At 40.4% G+C, this 18,462-nt stretch overlaps 1 protein-coding gene across 3 annotated transcripts in view; it reads left to right on the top strand.

Annotated features, from left to right (window-relative positions):
• aimp1a (aminoacyl tRNA synthetase complex interacting multifunctional protein 1a) overlaps positions 1–18,024 on the top strand; it is a 22,770-nt gene extending 4,746 nt beyond the window's left edge. For all 3 annotated transcript variants that reach the window (XM_017720500.2, XM_017720501.2, XM_017720499.2), the window contains exons 2-7: positions 2,400–2,533; positions 2,706–2,819; positions 6,352–6,519; positions 11,125–11,330; positions 14,778–14,946; positions 17,653–18,024. In XM_017720500.2, coding sequence (XP_017575989.1) covers positions 2,425–2,533; positions 2,706–2,819; positions 6,352–6,519; positions 11,125–11,330; positions 14,778–14,946; positions 17,653–17,819 — 933 coding nt within the window. In that variant the 5' untranslated portion in view covers positions 2,400–2,424 and the 3' untranslated portion in view covers positions 17,820–18,024. The remainder of the gene's footprint in view (positions 1–2,399; positions 2,534–2,705; positions 2,820–6,351; positions 6,520–11,124; positions 11,331–14,777; positions 14,947–17,652) is intronic.
• Positions 18,025–18,462: the final 438 nt, after the last annotated feature.

Raw genomic sequence — 18,462 nt, 5'->3', positions numbered from 1 at the left:
GATTGTTCTGGCACTGTGTATTGTGTTAAGTGTGCGAGGCATTTATGTTTTTGTAGTCTTTATAGAAAAAGCTGTTGAGGTAATGCTGATTGGTTAGAATGTGATTGCAGTTCTCATGTAAGCAGCTGTTAGTATTTCACTTCATTTTTTTTGCTTAATGGAGAAAAAAATCTGAATCACATCCAGTCAGAGGCACATTTTAATAATTAGTTATCGCTTCTTATATCATCATCATGATACCCAGCAGTTTTATCAAACATTTTATGTCTGTGTTGTACAGCCTTAGCCTGTGGGCCTCCTGCTTTGGACTTTGGTATTCCTACTGTAACTTCAACTGTGTTACAGCGTCTGTGAAATACAAATGCACGAAGCATGCCCTTTATGCTAATAAAACTGATGATTCACTGACTTGATATGATGGAATCATCTTTAAAAGTTCACCATCAGCATTGTTAAATGTCATAAATCTGGACCGTCCCTTTTTTGGTGGCGTATTTCATTGTAAAACACCCGTATCCCCAATGCCAGCTGTGCACCATACTGTTTTCAATTTGGCTTGGCAGGCAAGTGTTTCATCCCATGCCTTTGCCGTGGTGACTTAAACGGTCACAGCAGTTTAAACTAGTGCCATGTTCTGTTGTGCCTTGATGGGTGTTCACACGATACCACGAAGTTGGTCGTAAGAGAGAGCCTTGTTACAGATCTGAAACCTCACACGGTGCCCACAATCCACAAGGATGCCCTTCTTCGTACGCCCCAGTGGCTTCCACCCCTCAAAGAACTCTGGAGGGAAATTATGGGAAACCATTTGGTCTAAATTCTTTTCCTTTCACTGGCTTCACAACAGTCCTGTTGGCACTACATTGGTGATAGTGTTGTAATTGTAATGAACCTTGTTTTATTAAAACCATGTTCAATAAAAAATGTTACATTTACTCTGATCTCCAGAGCCTAAGAAAACGATCATAGTGGAGCTGTTGCAGTTTATGCAGCAGTTGTTTCTCTTCTTTAGCCTTGCTCAACATACAAAGCTGGGCGTGTGACAGCTACTGTCTGCCAGAGCTATTCAGGCTTCTTCACCCCATGAGTTGCACTTGAGCGAAATGCAGGTCTGGCTTTAACATCTTCAAAGGCCAAGATGGCTTTTCTCAGACCCTGCCTGCCAAATAACCACACATGGCTTTATTTCAGAGTTGTAGGCCCTTGGCTGTGACTGCAGCCCCGCTAACAGCAATGTTGTGACTGTCCTGCTGGTCAGTGTGGGAGGAGATGACCCCTGCGGGACTTCACATCAGAGGCGAAAGGTTTGGGTTTGTTGGAGCCTGCAGTGTGAGGTTCCAGCACAACCCTGAGGCCCGATTTCAGGGGTTATGCAAAAGAAAACGGTGCTATCATGGTGTTCGTAAATTCTTCCACCACAGGCCTAGTTAAATCAATTCAAGGGCTCCAAAAAACAAGAGACTTTGATCCGTGATATTATCAAGTCCAGCTTTTTTGTGTTTCTAATTTCCTCGTTTTTTCATCCCTCGCCAGCTGTTGTTTTCCAGCACCACCCTGTACTATGTGTTAAGCCAATTTCTTCTGCTTTCCTGTGCCTTGTTTAAGTCCCCTGATTCCTTTTTCAGGAGATGTGTTGTAGCAAAACATGTCATGTCTATGTTACTTCCAAGAGGGGATGATGTGGCTTGACTAGCAGCCTTTTTGGTTGAGCAGCACTGTGTTGTTCGTTGGTCTTTTTGAAACTGCGAAAATTGTCTTAAGCTCACATGTCAGCGCTGGTGCGTATGTAGATGAGCCAATGCTGTATTTCAAATTTTCTGCCCATGAAAGAGCGAGGACAAGAGAATGCAGGAAGATGGACAGCTTATTTAATTTAAATGTCATATGGTTTGTGGTTCTCCTGTGATTTTAAAGTTTAAACCTAACCTGAAACTCTTCACAGCATTTAAAGTTTTCACTGGCAGCTAATGTTCAAAACCTTCATTTCTCAGGCCTAGAAGTGTGAATATAAATGGGACTGGGTGCTTTCGTCATCTATATTTAGCCTTTAACAATGAAAGGAGACTTTAGGTGTGTGTGGCTATGTGTTATTTGGAGAGGAGCTGATCCAGTATTTGGACAGCTGCAGAGTGTAGGTCATTTCATTTGAAAGCCTCTCCATGGCATAGGTGATGTGGACAAAACAATGAGCTTGGCAGATTAGAGTCCACATGTCAAGTTTTATCTTTGCCAAAACACAACAGATTTGCATCACAGATTCTCTATGCTTGAATCATTACATATTCCCAAACACGGATAGAGTGTCTTCCAAGGTCTATTGAGTTTGCTTTTAGAGACATCTTTACAAGTGACTAAGAGTTTCCGCTGAGTTTGATCTTTGCTGTTGGCTTGTTTTTCAGGTTCTTGGCACGCTCCCTCTTCAAGATGTCAGGCCACACACCCACAATTACGAGACTGGAACAGAGGGCAGCGGAGGCTGACCAGATCATTGAGTACCTCAAGCAGCAGGTCCAGCTGCTGAAGGAGAAAGCCAGTAAGTTGGAGGGGAGGGGAGGGCTTGGCTCTCTGGGCCATATTCTAACACACCGCCAAGGCTGAGGGTTACATCAGGGCTAGATCACAGCTGCCACTTAAGGTGAAATTCACATGCACATGTTCCTCTTCCTGTCACTGAGGTCTAACAGAAGAATTTTTCTTGCATGAAGTTGTGCAGGCCAATGTCAGAGAAGAGAAGAAGCTGATGGTCGAGAATGCCAAGCTGAAGAAGGATATTGAGGATCTGAAGAGACAACTCCTTGAGAAGGAAAGAAGGAGAGGAGGTAGAGCACGACCCAAGCCCTTTACTGTAGCTGTCCATTTTTATATCCATGGAAATTGCACCCAGAATATAGCATTAGGGCTAAAACTACTTAAGTTATTTCATTATAAACATAAGAAGCAGCATTACTGAATCAGAACTGTAAACATTAAGCTAAAATGTGGTGTCCTGAGGTGGTGCCAGTGGTCCTTGTTGCCCAGTGATGGCACTTTGTTATAAAAATAAGTGAAGAATTATAGGAATAGTAATGAAAATATATAAAATAGTTAAAAAGTTAACACAAGACGTGCAACAACAACAGCACTTTGTCTGTTCTTCTCGATGTTTCACTCATGCAATTAGGAGCATCTGGGAAAAAAATAACTATTATTATTATTATTATTATTACATATCACGTCAAATTTGCTACACATCAGTTTTTCTGGTCTCTTTCTTGACTGGACCTTGCCTTCTTGTCACTGGACCAAAAGTTAGCCCCAGAGCTGTACATACACTTTTCTTTTTTGTAGTTTTATGTTTTACAGATTAGATTCTGTTTCCTGTGATTGGATTGAAATGAATGATCTGATCTTCAGGCTGTTCAGCTCATAAATCTCATAACTGAGCTTTCATACATTCTAATGCCAAATACATAGGTTGGAAACCCCTGACATGAATTTTCATGCTGACCCATCATTTGCTTAATAATATTATGGTGATCATTCTGACAGATTGCAGTACACTACACAAAGCATAGGAGGCGATTATATGTATTGTTTCAAGGCAGGTTAGAAGAAGAAATCACTTTCCGCTCAGAGAGAAATTTTAATTATAGAGGAGAGAGACTGAAAGCGTTATAGTTAGATTTGTTGAGTAATCAAATAATAGTCTTTAGGTTAAATCACTTTACAGGTAATTGTTAAGTGCACCCTACTCTGAAATGCCGAGGGAATTCTGGCCCAGGAGAATTCCCTGATCTGATTAATGGAGCTGTGTGACTGCCAACAATTCATGCAGAGCCGCTGGGATTCTAGGCCTCTGCCATGCATTAACGTACAAGTAAGAGCAGCCATCCCATCATTAGCACTTAAGTAATGTTTTCCAGAGTGTCGAGGTGGGAAATGTGCAGGATTAGAACAAATAGGCAATTTAGATTTCTGTAAATTGCTCCATTGGTCCCTGTTGTTTTTGGACGGCTTGCAGAACACGTCTAAATAATGTAGGATTCTGCTTTTCCACTTGTCCTATTATGGTGTTTGTTTTATGTCTCTTTCCATGATTTAATGGGAACGTAAAAGCCTAATCAGAGATCAAGTGGAAATTTTAAAAGGCTTCTAATCAGGTGTTGCTCAGCGCTCTTTTATTTATTCCTTCATTTCTAAGAAGGCAGGCGAGCAAAGTCATTGTAGAGTTCTTTAAACTGAGCCTGGTTCAAATTTCAGCCAGCGAACACTCAGTTAACGCATACTGGAAGCACAAACCTATAGTTAACTTAAATAAACATGGAATTATGGTAATTAACAAAGAATACAGCCTGCCCCACATCAGCAGTGTTTAGCATTCTCAGGAAGTCTTGACCCATGCAGTGCAATCAGACTGTTGCACAACAGTGGACTCTCTTGGTTTGTCCTATCTGTCTCGGCTGAAGGGATTATTTTCCTCCCTTTTTTTTTCTGTCTACATGGGCCCCGTAGCCTTGTCCCATTAAAATTGTTTGGATTGGGAGCTGGTCCTCCCACAGAGTATGTAAATAGTCTCTCTCTGTCTTTTAGCTGAGTTATGCTGCTGAATTCCATGACATTCCATGACATGTCTTAGTCAAGTCAAGCATATTTCCATAATTCTTCACCAAAGCATTGGCACCGGACCCAATGTAGGCTTTGGTAAATGTAGTTTTGTGAAATAATTAAGTATGGTCTGTGACTAGAATCCAGAAGTTGCATGCGTTTAACATACTTTCCCAACGTCCTCCTCCTACAGGTCAGGAATGGATTTAATGTGCTTTGTTTTAAGGGCGCTATGCTATGCATTGAAATTCCAGTTAGATAGAAACAACAACAAAATGCAAAAAAACATATGTATGCAAGCTTAATTCTGATTGAGTATGCTTGCTTGAAGTCTTTCTACAAACCCAATTCCAAAAAGGTTGGCACAGTATATGAAATGCAAAAGAAAGCAGTGATGTGTGAATCTACTTTGACCTCTATTTAAACAAAACAATACAAAGATTGTTGTTTTATCTCATTAACTTCACTGTTTTTTGTGAATATATGCTCATTCTGAAATGTATGCCAAATTGGGATTTGAGCAGTTTATAACTAGGAATGTTGTTAAATGTTCAGAAAATATTTTAAAGCAGGCAACGTAATCATGCTTGGGTATAAAGTGAGCATCTAAGAAAGGCCTAGGCCTTGAGGCTTGCTACAAATTATATCAGCAACTAGTCCAGCTGTTCCTCACTAAGCGATTGCAAGGAATTTAGGTATGATAATATTATCACAAAGATTCAGGAAACTTGTTAAAAACAAGGCCAAAACCTGAATGCATGTGACCTACAGTTTCTCAGGTGGCACTGCGTTAAAACTGGCATGCTTCTATGCTACTTCGTCTCCCTACCCACCTCTTCCCAAGTACAAGCTGAGACTGTACTGTGCACAGTGGAAGCTATACTTCAAAACATGGAGAAACAATTCTGACTTTTGTTGGCCTGAGCTCATCTGAAATGGACTGATGCGCAATGGAAACTTGTGTATTTGAAGAGTCCGTCCTTCCAACTGTTTAGGAATAATGGATTATGTTCTCCGGGCCAAAGAAGTGAAGTACCATCCAGTTTGTTACCAGTGTAACGTTTTAAAGCCAGAGTCTATTGGCATGGGTAACTTGCATATCTGTGAGGGCACCATTAAAACTGAAAGACATGTACACATTTTGGAGCAACATATGGTGCCTTTTAGACACCGTCTTTTTCAGGAACGTTCCTGCTTATTTCAGTATGGCAATGCAAGGAAACATTCTGCATGTCTTACAATAGCATGGCTTTGTAATCAGGAAATGTTGAAGCTAGAGTGGCTTGCATGTTTCCTATTGAAAACATGGTGCATTATGAAGTGCAAGATCCTTCAAAAGACTTTAAAAAAAAAACAATTGCTGTCTTCAGTTCCCAGATATTTATTACGAGGTGTTAAATGTAAATGCGATGTAACACAGTGGTAAACATGTTGCACATTTCTTAGAACATGTTGAAGGCATTATATTTGGAATGAGCATATGTTTAAAAAAATTATAATGAAGTTCATAATATAAAATATCAAATATTTTAAGTATAACACAGGTCAAATAAAATTTACTAGTCCCTAGTTTCTGTTCTTCTTGGCATTTCCCACATAGTCCAAACTGTTTTGAAATTGGGTTTGTGTGTACAATGATGTGATTTGGGACCAAAGCAGTTATTGTTATGTAGTGGAAAGTCTCTTGTTCTGCAGTACCATTTTCCAACAAACATTCGGGAAAGCCAAGCAATGTGAGACTTAACCAAGTCATATTGGTGTGTGCAGTGAGACAGGTGGCCATGCCCTCAGCCGACTCCAGCATCCAGTGTGTCTCCAAGCCTTCCGTGCCAGAGCCATCAGCTCCTGCATCTGCTGCTGCTCCTGCACCCACCGCTAAAGTCCCCCCAGCCAGCAACAACGAGGCCAAGAAGAAAGTTAAAGCAGAGAAAAAAGGTGAGAGCTGTTCCTGAACAGTATGTATCCACTCTGATGAATTTGGAAGTTGTGGTTCAGTGTGTTTCAGAGACATTTTTACTATTTTGATGTTTATCTTTTTGTCAGTGTTATAAATCCCACACAGTAGGAGTCAATTCTGCGTTCTAACATTTGTCAAATTTAATGATAATCATGCTCATTCAAGCGTAGAAAAGAATGTTTAAAGCTACCTCTACTGCAGCTCCTAATGAGTTCTGGGCCAATTTCCAAATAACATTGTCACACACAAAGAATATCACACAGAGGGGAGAACGTTGCTGAACATAAACAACAATTCGTTTAGGCTTAAATTAGAATGTAATCAGCTAAACTAACTGCAGTTAGCCCAACTAATTGTAATCAGGATGTAATAATGGTGACAGGCCTCTAGGCCTGTGTACCGTTTTTGAAAACCACCTCACCCCCCAATGGGGGCTTTCACTACAGTTCATACTTATTTTTTAGCCAAATAATGTTTTTATTTTATTTATGTATTTTTTGAGATTATATATCTAAATTTTCAATATTTCACAAACAAACAAATTGGAACTTGAGTTTTGATCCCATCTGACAGTCCTATTGTTTAACAGGTTTTTACAGTGTTTACTTAGAAAAGCATGTTTTGGAAGCATTTTATAAAAATCACCATCAGGTTATTTGTGCTGTGGCTTTACTGTCTTGGCCAACCTCCCAATTCGTCAAGCTTGTTGTACTGGCATATTTACAAACATCCAACCACTTTTTAGCAACAGGTTATTCTGAACAAGGAAATATGTCTTTTTAAGCTGAATAAACTGGTGGACAGCAGACTTTTTCTGAGAGGCAAGCGCTCCAAATGCAGATGCTTTTTAGTGTGGTAAACTAATATACAGCTGAGCCGCGCACCCATGACTGTAAAAATAAGCAATTCATAATATTGTAGCAAGCATTTTAATGTTTCATGAATGGCTTGTTGAAAATTCACAGTTCATTGTATTCAGCTATAAATGAATAAACATAAAGTGGCCACAGTGGATAATGACAGAAACGGCTCAAGCTCAAATAAACAAACATTACTCTGCTGCCCTCTAAAGTTGTTTTAGCACCAGTCAGAAGTTAGAATTTTTGTTGTTTTAGTCGTAACTTTCTTTTATTTGCATGCATTTGCCTCAATTCAGTTAATAACATACACACAATTCACTTTCTTTGTGAACTCTTTGTGCACAATTTTTGTGATCAGCTAAAATAATTGTGAGTAGCTCAACTAATTGCAATCAGGATGTATTAATTGTGACAGACCTAAGCCTCTGTACTGTTTTTGACAAGCATCTCACAAGTGCTGACCCCAACTCACTCCAAGATGGAAAATCACTGGTTTAAACACTGTGCTTTTGGGGATGCTTGAAAATTTCTGCTGAGCGACCCCTTGTGGACATAGGAGACACAACACATTACATTTTTTAACATTGAGATCTGATGTTTAGTTTTTATGTATTTAAAATTTGAATATTTGGCAAACAAACAAAAGTCAATATTTGATTTCTTATCCAACAGTCCAGTTGCATAATACCTTGTCACAAAGCAAGTTTTTGAAGCATTTCATAAAAATGACCAGTTCTTTATTGCTGTGAAATGTGGGCTTTATTGTATTGGTCAGTTTTTTTAGTCGTTGCCCTTGTTGTATTGGTGCTATGTCTGGCTAAAAAAATGAATGCACGTTAATAAATACAATTAAATCTTCACAGAGGGATGGCAGCGAGGTCCAGAGGTGATGACAAAAGCTGAGACCGCAAGCTAATTTCAGCTGATTGTTTGTCATGTTGACACTTCTCAGCATGGGGTCTCAAACTAAACCCAAGCCAGAGAGCGTTTTCGCAGATAGCCATGCGCTCAAGATGGTGTTGATTTTCTCATTGTTAAGCTGTACTTTATAACAGAGCTGCCGAGATCAATCAGCAGATTTCTGTGCAGTGCTGTTTATTATGAAAATTATTCTCAACATAAATCACACACATTCTATCACAGATTCTTCCAGTCCCATCTGTTCAAGTGACCCTCTCCAAAGCAGATCGCAGACAATCTGAGTGTCATTTATGGAGGGCTAAGAAGAACAATGACCTGGTAGATGGTGTGTGTAATGTATGTCTGAGAGTGTGTTTGTAAAGTTAGTATTCCATGGCTCCAGATGCTAAACACCATGCTTTAAATATCAAATATGCCTCTGTTCTGTCGGCACTGATGAATGTGAAGTTTTTTGAAACTTGGCATGCACCCATCACTTGCCACATGAGCCACATTATCTCTGATAGATCTGTCAGCCATCATTTCAGCAGTACAGACCAATACAGAGCCTTGTTAGGGAGAATGCAAATACAGATAAAAATACAGACAAAAAGCTGAAAGTTATGTCTTTTATTCTAATAACAGATCAATTCTGCAAAAAAGTATCCTAAAAACAGATTTTACATTTATTGAATTAAATTACAGACAAATACAATTGAAGGAAATCAGAAAAGCTAGGTTAAGGTAAATAGATTGTAACCTTTTTTAATTTCGTGAAGGATAGGTGCTACAAAAACTGTAAATAGCTTTCCTGCTTTTAACTTTGTTCAGTAACATACTACTACTTCTTCTTCTTCTTCTTCTTCTTCTTCTTCTTCTTCTTCTTTCGGCTGCTCCCTTTAGGGGTCGCCACAGCGGATCATCTGCCTCCATCTTGCCCCATCCTCTGCCTCCTCTACTTTCACACCAACCATCTCCATGTCCACCTTCACTACATCCATAAACCTTCTCTGAGGTCTACCTCTTCTCCTTCTACCCGGCAGCTCCAACTCCAACATTCTTTGACCAATATATCCACTATTCCTCCTCAACACATGTCCAAACCATCTCAACCTGGCCTCTCTGGCTTTATCTCCAACCTGCTCCATCTTCACTGTCCCTCTGATCTGCTCATTTCTAATCTTGTCCAGCCTTGTCACTCCCAACGAAAATCTCAGCATCTTCATCTCCGCCACCTCCAGCTCAGCCTCCTGTCTTTTAGACAGAGCCACAGTCTCCAAACCACACATCATAGCAGGACGCACTGCTGTCTTGTAAACCTTCCCTTTCACTCTTGCTGCTGTCCTTCTGTCACACATCAGCCCTGACATCCGTCTTCACCCACTCCATCCTGCCTGCACCCTCTTCTTCACCTCTTTTCTACACTGTCCATTGCTCTGGATGGTTCACCCAAGATATTTGAAGTCATCCACCTTTACGACCTCTACTCCTTGCATCTTCACCTTTCCACCTACCTCCCTCTCATTCACACACATGTATTCCATCTTATCTCTACTGACCTTTGTTCAGTAACATACTACATTAAATAAAATTAACATAAAAGTTAACATTTTCAACACTGTAAAGAGGATCGAAGACCTAAATGCAGCTTTTTGAGCTTCGCTCCTAATATGGGTGTCTGGAGCTGGTGGAAGAGTAATGTACTTTTTTTGGAGCGCTTGGAGTGATTAGAGTGAAATGCCATGCGGTGGCTATTATTGGTAGATTTGCTTTTACTCTGGGAGTGGGATAAGCTGGGATCAGGATAGAGACGACAGGGTCTGCATAGTTTCCATGTGCAAATTGTGGAACGTACTGTGTGCTACTAAAAAATAAGGCTTTTAAAGTTGGGTTAAATTCCTTAAAATAAAAGCCCAGTTCCCTCTGTGGTATGAGTATCAATAGCTGACAACGTTATTTGATCACCTACTCTTAGTACCAATATGAGTAATTGTCTGTTATTAAATTGTAGACTTCTAAGCCTTTTTAGACTTTTTTTGTGCTATTCTGGGTAGTTATTTAAATGTAATTACATAATGACCTGCAGAGTTGCCTCATGATTTACATTCATATTCGGTTTACACTGAGTCTGCATTTCTGACTCTTTTATGTTCGTTAAGAAAACAAAAATAAAGAATAAAAGCTGGGGCTGCACAATATGTTCCTTAATCATTATCATGATATCAGCATTTGCAATACTGATGTAATATAATATAGTAATACTGATTTTTTTTTTTTTTTTTTTTTTTTTTTTTTTTTTTTTTAATTTGCCAAACAGTTGATCATGTGATCTGCATTGTTGGAATGAAAACCTGCAGCCACACCAGCCCTTTGCGTATAAGATTGGACACTCCTGTTTTAATGTCTGCTGTGAGCATTCTGACCAATCATTCATCCAGCAAGTGTTTTGATTATTTAGCCACATCAAGGGTTCACTGATATATTTTCAGTACATTGGAATTTATGTTACAACTGCAAAACGTAGCAGAATCACTGTAATATGATATTTTGTCTATGTTGTGCAGTCCAAGCTAAAATACCTCCCTTAAACCCACCTGTAAATGTATCCTGACAATTTCTAGAGTGATAATTTAGTAATTTGCTGATGTTTATTACAAAAACCTAAAATCTTTCCTGGCCCAATCGCATTCAACTCTAATGAAGGTATCTAGGGCCAGCCTAGCATTGTGCATCATTCTCAGCTTTGATTCATTGTTAGCCACATTATCATTGGGTCTTAAAACTGTTCAGTGTTTGAAGCAGCCTGTCCCTCTCTGGTTCCAGGAGAGAAGCAAGAGAAGAAGGCTCCTGCCCCTCCACAGGAAGAGGCCAAGGTGGATGTTTCCCGGCTGGACTTGCGGGTTGGACGCATCATCTCAGCTGATAAACACCCAGATGCCGACGCCTTGTACGTGGAGCAGGTGGATGTGGGTGAACCAGCACCACGCACCGTGGTCAGTGGTCTGGTCAAACACGTCCCCCTAGAGCAGGTACTGACCTCCTACTGCCCCAGCACCAACATAGCATAAGAACATCTTTTTACCAGTGTTTCAAAGACTCTGGTGAGGTTCACATGGGGTCATTCCTGTAGGCAAGAACAGACAGTGTGACTTATTGACAGAATATTTAAAAATGAAGCTGATTTTCTAGTGCAGGGGTGTCAGTCAGTCACTAAAGGAGCCATATTAAAAAATCTCAACAAATCTGTGAGCCAGAGAAAAAAAATGTATTTGGTTTTTAATTAATGTTGTGATATAAACCGAACTGGTCATTATTATTCAAAATATGCAAAAAAAATTCAGTAGAGAAATATACACTCACCAGCCACTTTATTTATGTTCAATTGCTTGTTAACACAAATAGCTAATCAGCCAATCACATGACTGCATTTAGGCATGTAGAGGTGGTCAAGACAACTTGCTGAAGTGCAGACCGTGCATCAGAACGGGGAAGAAAGGAGATTTAAGTGACTTTGAACGTGGTTGTTGGTGCCAGACGGGCTGGTCTGAGTATTTCAGAAACTGCTGATCTACTGGGATTTTTACGCACAACCATCTCTAGGGTTTACAGAGAATGGCCCGAAAAAGAGAAAATATCCAGTGAGCGGTCAGTTGTGTGGACGAAAATGCCTTGTTGATGTGAGAGGTCAGAGGAGAATGGTCAGACTGGTTCGAGATGATAGGAAGGCGACAATAACTCAAATAACCAACCAAAATCTCTGAGGAACATTTCCAACACCTTGTTGAAAGTGCCACGAAGAATTAAGGCAGTTCTGAAGGCAAAAGGGGGTCCAGTCTTTTACTAGCATGGTGTACCTAATAAAGTGGCCGGTGAGTGTAGGTACTTGTAGTAGACCTTGAAATATTACATGAATACTTGAAATATTCAAAATGTAAATCTCCCCAGGAGCTCAGTCTTTTTAACCATACCTATTTGCTTGAACTAGACACCTGGCATCCTTTCTCTGCTACATTAATTGTTGAACTGCAGTTGAAATGCAGCTAGTGCGTTCGGCGATATGTCTGGTGTGGAATTGCATGGAGTTGTGTAGAATAGAGGTGTCACCGCTGTCCCATAAACCGCTGTTTGGGGTAGGGGAGTCCAAGTGCACATTACATTGCAATGCATGCTGGGGACTGTAGTGCAACACATTGTGAAACAGGCTAATATTAATAGTAAATTAAAACACTTTTGCAGGCCGGATAGGATTGTGTCTTGGGCCTGTTCTGGCCTGCAGGCCTTGTGTTTGACGCATGGGTGCTAGTGAGTCCACTGTCTGTCAGAAGTTTGCCGTACTTTGAAATGTTTTTGCCGTACATTTGAATTAAGTGTGAAAAAATAGCCACAGAGTTGTTGTTAAAGCAGCTGTCTGCTAATCCTTTGAAAATATTTAGCTTCAACTCTTAACGTGTTCATTAAAGTAACTTGCTTGGTATGAAGAGCAAGTTTTGACCATTTTTGTCCAAACTACCTTTCGAAGGTTTGAATGCTGATAAGTCCTGACACAAGCAAAAGAAGTAGATACAATGGGCTTTGGCACTAGCACTGTAACTTATACTGTTACAAATATTTACATGTGTAATATTGTTTTCTTCAAAATAACCCTGACTAGTCTTAGTCTGATTAGGCAGCATACATTACAGTACATCTCTCTCAGCAACAAAAAAAAAAGCAGAGCCACGCTCGCGTCAGTAGGCTCTTGTTGATTTAGGAGTTATACACCCAGTTGAACAGAGTTATATTCCTCATAGGGCCATGCTTAGCTGCCTCATTGCCTTTCTGTCTGGCTAAACTCTGATGATCACGCAACCTCCCTCTCAAATCGCTTTGAAAAGAAGGGTCTGTGAAGTTTAACTCTAATCACGTCCTTTTTTTCCCCCCCTATGAGAGGCAGTGACTCAAGATCGTTTAATTTGCAGATGTTTGCTTTGGAGAAAGTCGTGAAATCACTGAGCGCTGCAATATATCATCACTGCAGGAGTTGTTTGTTTTTCTGAAAAATGAATGCTGTGTTTTGATGCTGGACCTTTGGGTGCTAAATGCCGGAGTGGTTTGAGGGGGAAATTTCAGTTTTATTAGACCTAATAAATCCTCTGTGCCACCGTGGGCTATACTTTTGTCGTGGTTCTGTCTGCTCTTATTCCACAAACCCCTCAGTAAACGTGTTTGTGTTTCGGTTTGCCTGTAGTTTATGATTTGTTTAACGAACTAGCAGTCTGACTAATCTTAATGACTCCCATAAAAATCCATCTGCTTTATGTGTCTAAGTGCTTTAGCTTTTCCTCTGTTTCTTCAAAGTTCTGTTCAACTGTTGTGTATTTGAGAACAGAGTTCTAGTCTATATGGACATTTTCCAACATGCCACTTCCGTAAGGCAGCCTTGTTCATGTCACGCTTGGTGTTTAGTTAGTATAACTTTACTATCATATAGGTTGTAGTTTAAATGCAATAGGCCATTATGAGTAGAACAGAAAATGCTATTTAAGTATTTTATGTTTCCCAATGTAAAGATAATGGATAAATGTTGACTTCATGTTGTTAGCTAGCAGGTTTAAAGTTACCCTCGCCTTATCTCAATGTGGTCTGTTAGTCTATTATGCCCATTTCTTCTAAAATGGGAGAGCTGGTATTACTTTGAATGCTCTCTCTAATTTCTGAGACAGTCTTAACCTTAGTATGCTGTTGAGTGACTGAACCCTGTGGATGAATACCATAGTTTAAAATGCTTCCTGTTGCCATAAAGAACTACTTGCATGTGATTAAAAGAATCAACCATTCTTTTACAGCGCCGTCTGAATTTGAGGTCAGCTTAGAACTGCTGTTTTCTGTGTCCATAAAAAGCAGTCATTTTGCAATCATAATGTGACTGAAGTGTGTTGACTTTAGCTTGGACAGAGTTGAAACATCTGACCATTTACCTAGAAGATTCATTAGCTTTAAAGTATGGAGCAGGAACAAGGTTTCAGGTACCGTTTAAAGCTTAATTTTCATAAGAGTAACCCACGTTATTGACCTTTGACTAAGAACAAAATCAAAAAGACTGAGGCATTTAGTTTGGTCAGCATACTTGATATGCTTCCATTGTGACCAGACTCTGCTTACTGTTGCAAATGAAAGAGGGGTCCTAAATATAGCGTACATAGGGAGATTCTACACAGGTATCTAATGAAGATATTTTAAGGGCTAGTGCATCAGTTTTATCTTTCACATAGTTTCAGTCCTTTGAACATTTCATAAAGAAACATAATTCTAAGTTCTGCTCTCAGGCCTGTTATTTTTTTCAGCTTTTTTCCCTAATGGGAAAGAATGTATTTCTTAAATAAGCAGAGTTTTTTTTGTGTGTTTGTTTTTTTTTATCTGCTTTATCAATGTAGTGTGTAGATGTTCTAAAGTTCTGTTTGTAAACTTTGATAACTTTGTCGATATTGTGCTGACAGATGCAAAATCGCATGGCGGTGCTGCTGTGTAATCTGAAGCCAGCTAAGATGAGGGGAGTGGTGTCCCAGGCCATGGTCATGTGTGCCAGCTCTCCAGACAAGGTGGAGATCCTGGATCCACCGAATGGGGCAGTGCCAGGGGACAGAGTCACCTTCCAAGGCTTTCCAGGTAAAGCACCAATGCACAGCACTACACATATGCCTCCACATAACACTTCTACCTTCTACGTACTGTAGTGAGTATTCCAAAAAGCCTGTTAGTGAGCAGTGATGTCCAAAATCACATGAAAAAGTCAACCAAGTATAGAAATAATCAGTAGTTGCACCTTTGCTGTACCCAACCACTTTTTTTGAATTGCATCAGTTGGCATTCAGATATTCTGGGTCTGGGAAAGACTTTCGCTTTTCTCTCTCCCACATCCCTCGCTGAAATCTCATCAGTATACCATACATGACTAATTCACTGCCCAAACAAAGTGTGGGAGTCCCCTATTCATTCCATTCCCTTAAGACTAGTTTAATAGCAGAATTCCTTTGTTTATTCATAGGCTAATTGGTCTGTGGCTGCTAATTTGGCAACAGCCAATCAGGGACATAGGATAGTTTTGAGGGAGTCTGAGGGAGAAAGGTGGCTAGACTAGCACAGCATATAGCCGCATTGCTTTTCAGACTAAGTCAGCATAAAAAAAAAAACAGCTTTATTGCTAAAACTACATAGACCAGGCAAGGAGTGCCTTTGAAATTGGTCTTGGTCTTGGCTCAGAAAATAATACTCCACCTTTGTCAGCATAGTCACGCTGCTTTCCTCAAACAGTTAAAAAAATATATATCAAAGTGAGGTCAAAAAGCTCAAAGAGAACTAAACAGTGTGGTCGTGACTTCTCTTTTGGTCTATAAAGCATGCTGGAACTGGAAAGGCAGTAATATAAGGGAGCAGTGCGGGTGGTTGATTAAATGCACAATAGCTAAACAGGGAGTTTCCCAGGGAGTTGGTTGGGTCTAGAGCAGGACTCCATCCCATGGCCTTCACCAGGCCCCTGTCACATCAGTAAGGCTTTCATCTCCCTGCTTTTCCCCCTCCTGGCTCGTACTCCAGCTGCTGCTTTTATTGGGTATCCTGAGCCAGCCAAAAACAAAACCCGTTTTACGACTGGGATGGATTCGGCGCTCAGGTCGGACCGAAGCGAGGCAGGGCGAGCAGTCCTCGCCACCTCTCTCCATCTGCTCCTCGGACCACAGAGTCGTTAAACAAGCCAACAGTGAGAGCTGGCCCCATCAACAGGATGTTTACTGTGAAGAGTAATGGACACCAATGTTTGTCTCGTGCTTTTGTTTCTTCCTTGTTCTCTCCTTTTACGAGGCGTCATAGCAGAATTTTGGAAGGGAACAAAAGCCAGGGCTGATCCATAAGATTAGGGATACAGATTGAGAAGACATTGTGCTGAACACACAGTTACATGTGCACTCAATGGTTTGCACACTTTAGTGTAAGAATGTTTCAGTGCTAGAGGGATCTTCTTCAAGTCATTTGAGAACATTCTGGTCTCATATAGAAATCACATTCTAATTAGTTCAGTAAGTGATTTCTAGGTGATTCGTCTGATTTCAAAGCGCCATGTTTTTACAACCGTGAGGCGCCTGGGAACCAATCACATACCAGTTGAAAGAGGGACTCATAGAGTTTCAGTATGGCAGTTAACCTCCAACAGTTCAGAGCATTCGTCGTTGGTACCAACATTTCCAAGAAAAAGGTCACCAGTATCACTAGTTCTCGCACCGTGTGACTTTTTTTTGTGGGGGTACATTAGGAATTTTGTTTATGTGCCACCGCTCCCAGCAACACTGGACGATCGTATTGAAAGAGCCGCAAGTACAGTGACACCTGACATGCTCAATCGAGTAGGGGATGAATTTGACTATCATGTTGATGTTGTCCGTACAGCTGGAGGAGGTTCATATTGAGCAATCACATAATAAACGTTATGCTCATTAGACCACTTCCAATTTACTGCATTGTTCTGTAATGATTTACAAGGGAAATAAATCATTTTGAAATCAGATGAATCTTTTTGAGTCACTCTGTATATTGCCACAGCTAAAAATCTTGTCCTTTTAGAAGGGGAAAATGTTTACATCTCTTTCATCTCAATGTAAAAATTAGCTTTTCAGAATTTCTCTTGGTCCATTTGTTCGCACAATGAAAAAGGCATCTGGCATTCAAATGGTGTAAAAATCTTCATGATGCTATACTTTGATATTTTGACGTGGCTTCATCCTTAAGTTGATGAAAAACTTACTACATGTTCCGTCGCCACTTACTGGTGCCTAGTGGCGTGTTACGAATTGAAAAGCATGTCTAAGCTACCCATCAAAACAGTGAGTGCCTTGCTAATTGTTAGCACTCAGTTTTACAGCTCTTGAGGGGAATGTTGCCACTGAAGTTGGCTAACAAGCGAAAAATGTCTTCTGTTATTTAATTATTTATTTCAGTGTGACTTATTTTTACTTCACCGCAGTCCCACACCAGTGCTAAGTAGAGTTAATGTTTTTGCCATATGTAGTTTTGTAGAGCAGCATCGCTTTAACAGAATTCACAGTTTTGTTGTATTTTTTTTTTTTTTTGTATGATAATCTTTCACTGGGTGCATTACGTAAATACATCACACAGCCTTTGGGAATCCCTATAACGTTCACAGTAAGTGATTGCTAGTCTAGCCACTGATCTAGAGGCTAAAAAAAACATACCATCCAAACTGCATAATGCCATTCTGGAGAGTACTGCACCTGTTAAAATGTAAGGCATGAGTGCAGCTTTAACCTGATGGGTTATTGTTCAAAGAGGATCATGCTTGTGTCTTTGTGCTGTTTGATTCAGGTGAGCCTGACAAGGAGCTAAACCCCAAGAAGAAAGTGTGGGAGCAGGTGCAGCCTGACCTGCGCACCGACAACCAGTGTGTGGCCACCTACAAGGGAGCTGCCTTCGAGGTTGCCGGAAAAGGAGTTTGCAAAGCTCAGACCATGAACAACAGTGGCATCAAGTAAAGGTTTCTGAGCCGTCTGTCCATAGCTCCAGCCTGCCAGAAGAATATGGTCAAGACTTGGTGAACTTAACCAGGACTGGGTCTGTGACACCTTTCTAATGGCACCGATGAAGGAGAAAATTATAAAGCGTTTGAGGTTATACTTGATTTTCATCTCCTCAATGGCATTGTGAAGACGGTAACAGTAATAAAGGGATTGAACATCATTATGCTTGAGTTTCGGTGTTGTGATAATGGTAAAACTCGGTCACTGCAGTGCTTTCAATTTTTAAAAATATATATATTGTAGAATTAAAGCTGCAGTTATCACACTTTCAACAAGCACACTGTCCCACACATCTTTTCATCATCTATTTTTTTCCTCTTCTTCTTTTGACAGTTTTTTTTTTTAATGTCAACCCACAGAGCTATAACAGAACAAAAGACATTTCACAGGCCTTGGCTGGTGTTCATTTTCTCCACTCTGATCTCACAGTAAGTATCTGCATTTGGCCCCTGGCAGCCATGTTGATCACTTGGCTTTATTGTCCCTTTGAGAAGAGCACGGCAGAGTTTCCCTCAGGAAGTGTTGCTCCCTGCAGAACGCTTGCACTAGCGCTCGACCCGGTCCCCTTAGGCCGACGGATTTATATTTCCCAATTGCG

The sequence above is a fragment of the Pygocentrus nattereri genome, chromosome 5 (assembly GCF_015220715.1).
Source record: "Pygocentrus nattereri isolate fPygNat1 chromosome 5, fPygNat1.pri, whole genome shotgun sequence".
NCBI lineage: Eukaryota > Metazoa > Chordata > Actinopteri > Characiformes > Serrasalmidae > Pygocentrus > Pygocentrus nattereri.
The sequence above is the reverse complement of the archived record's forward strand: the minus strand, read 5'-3'. Positions and strand labels throughout refer to the sequence as shown.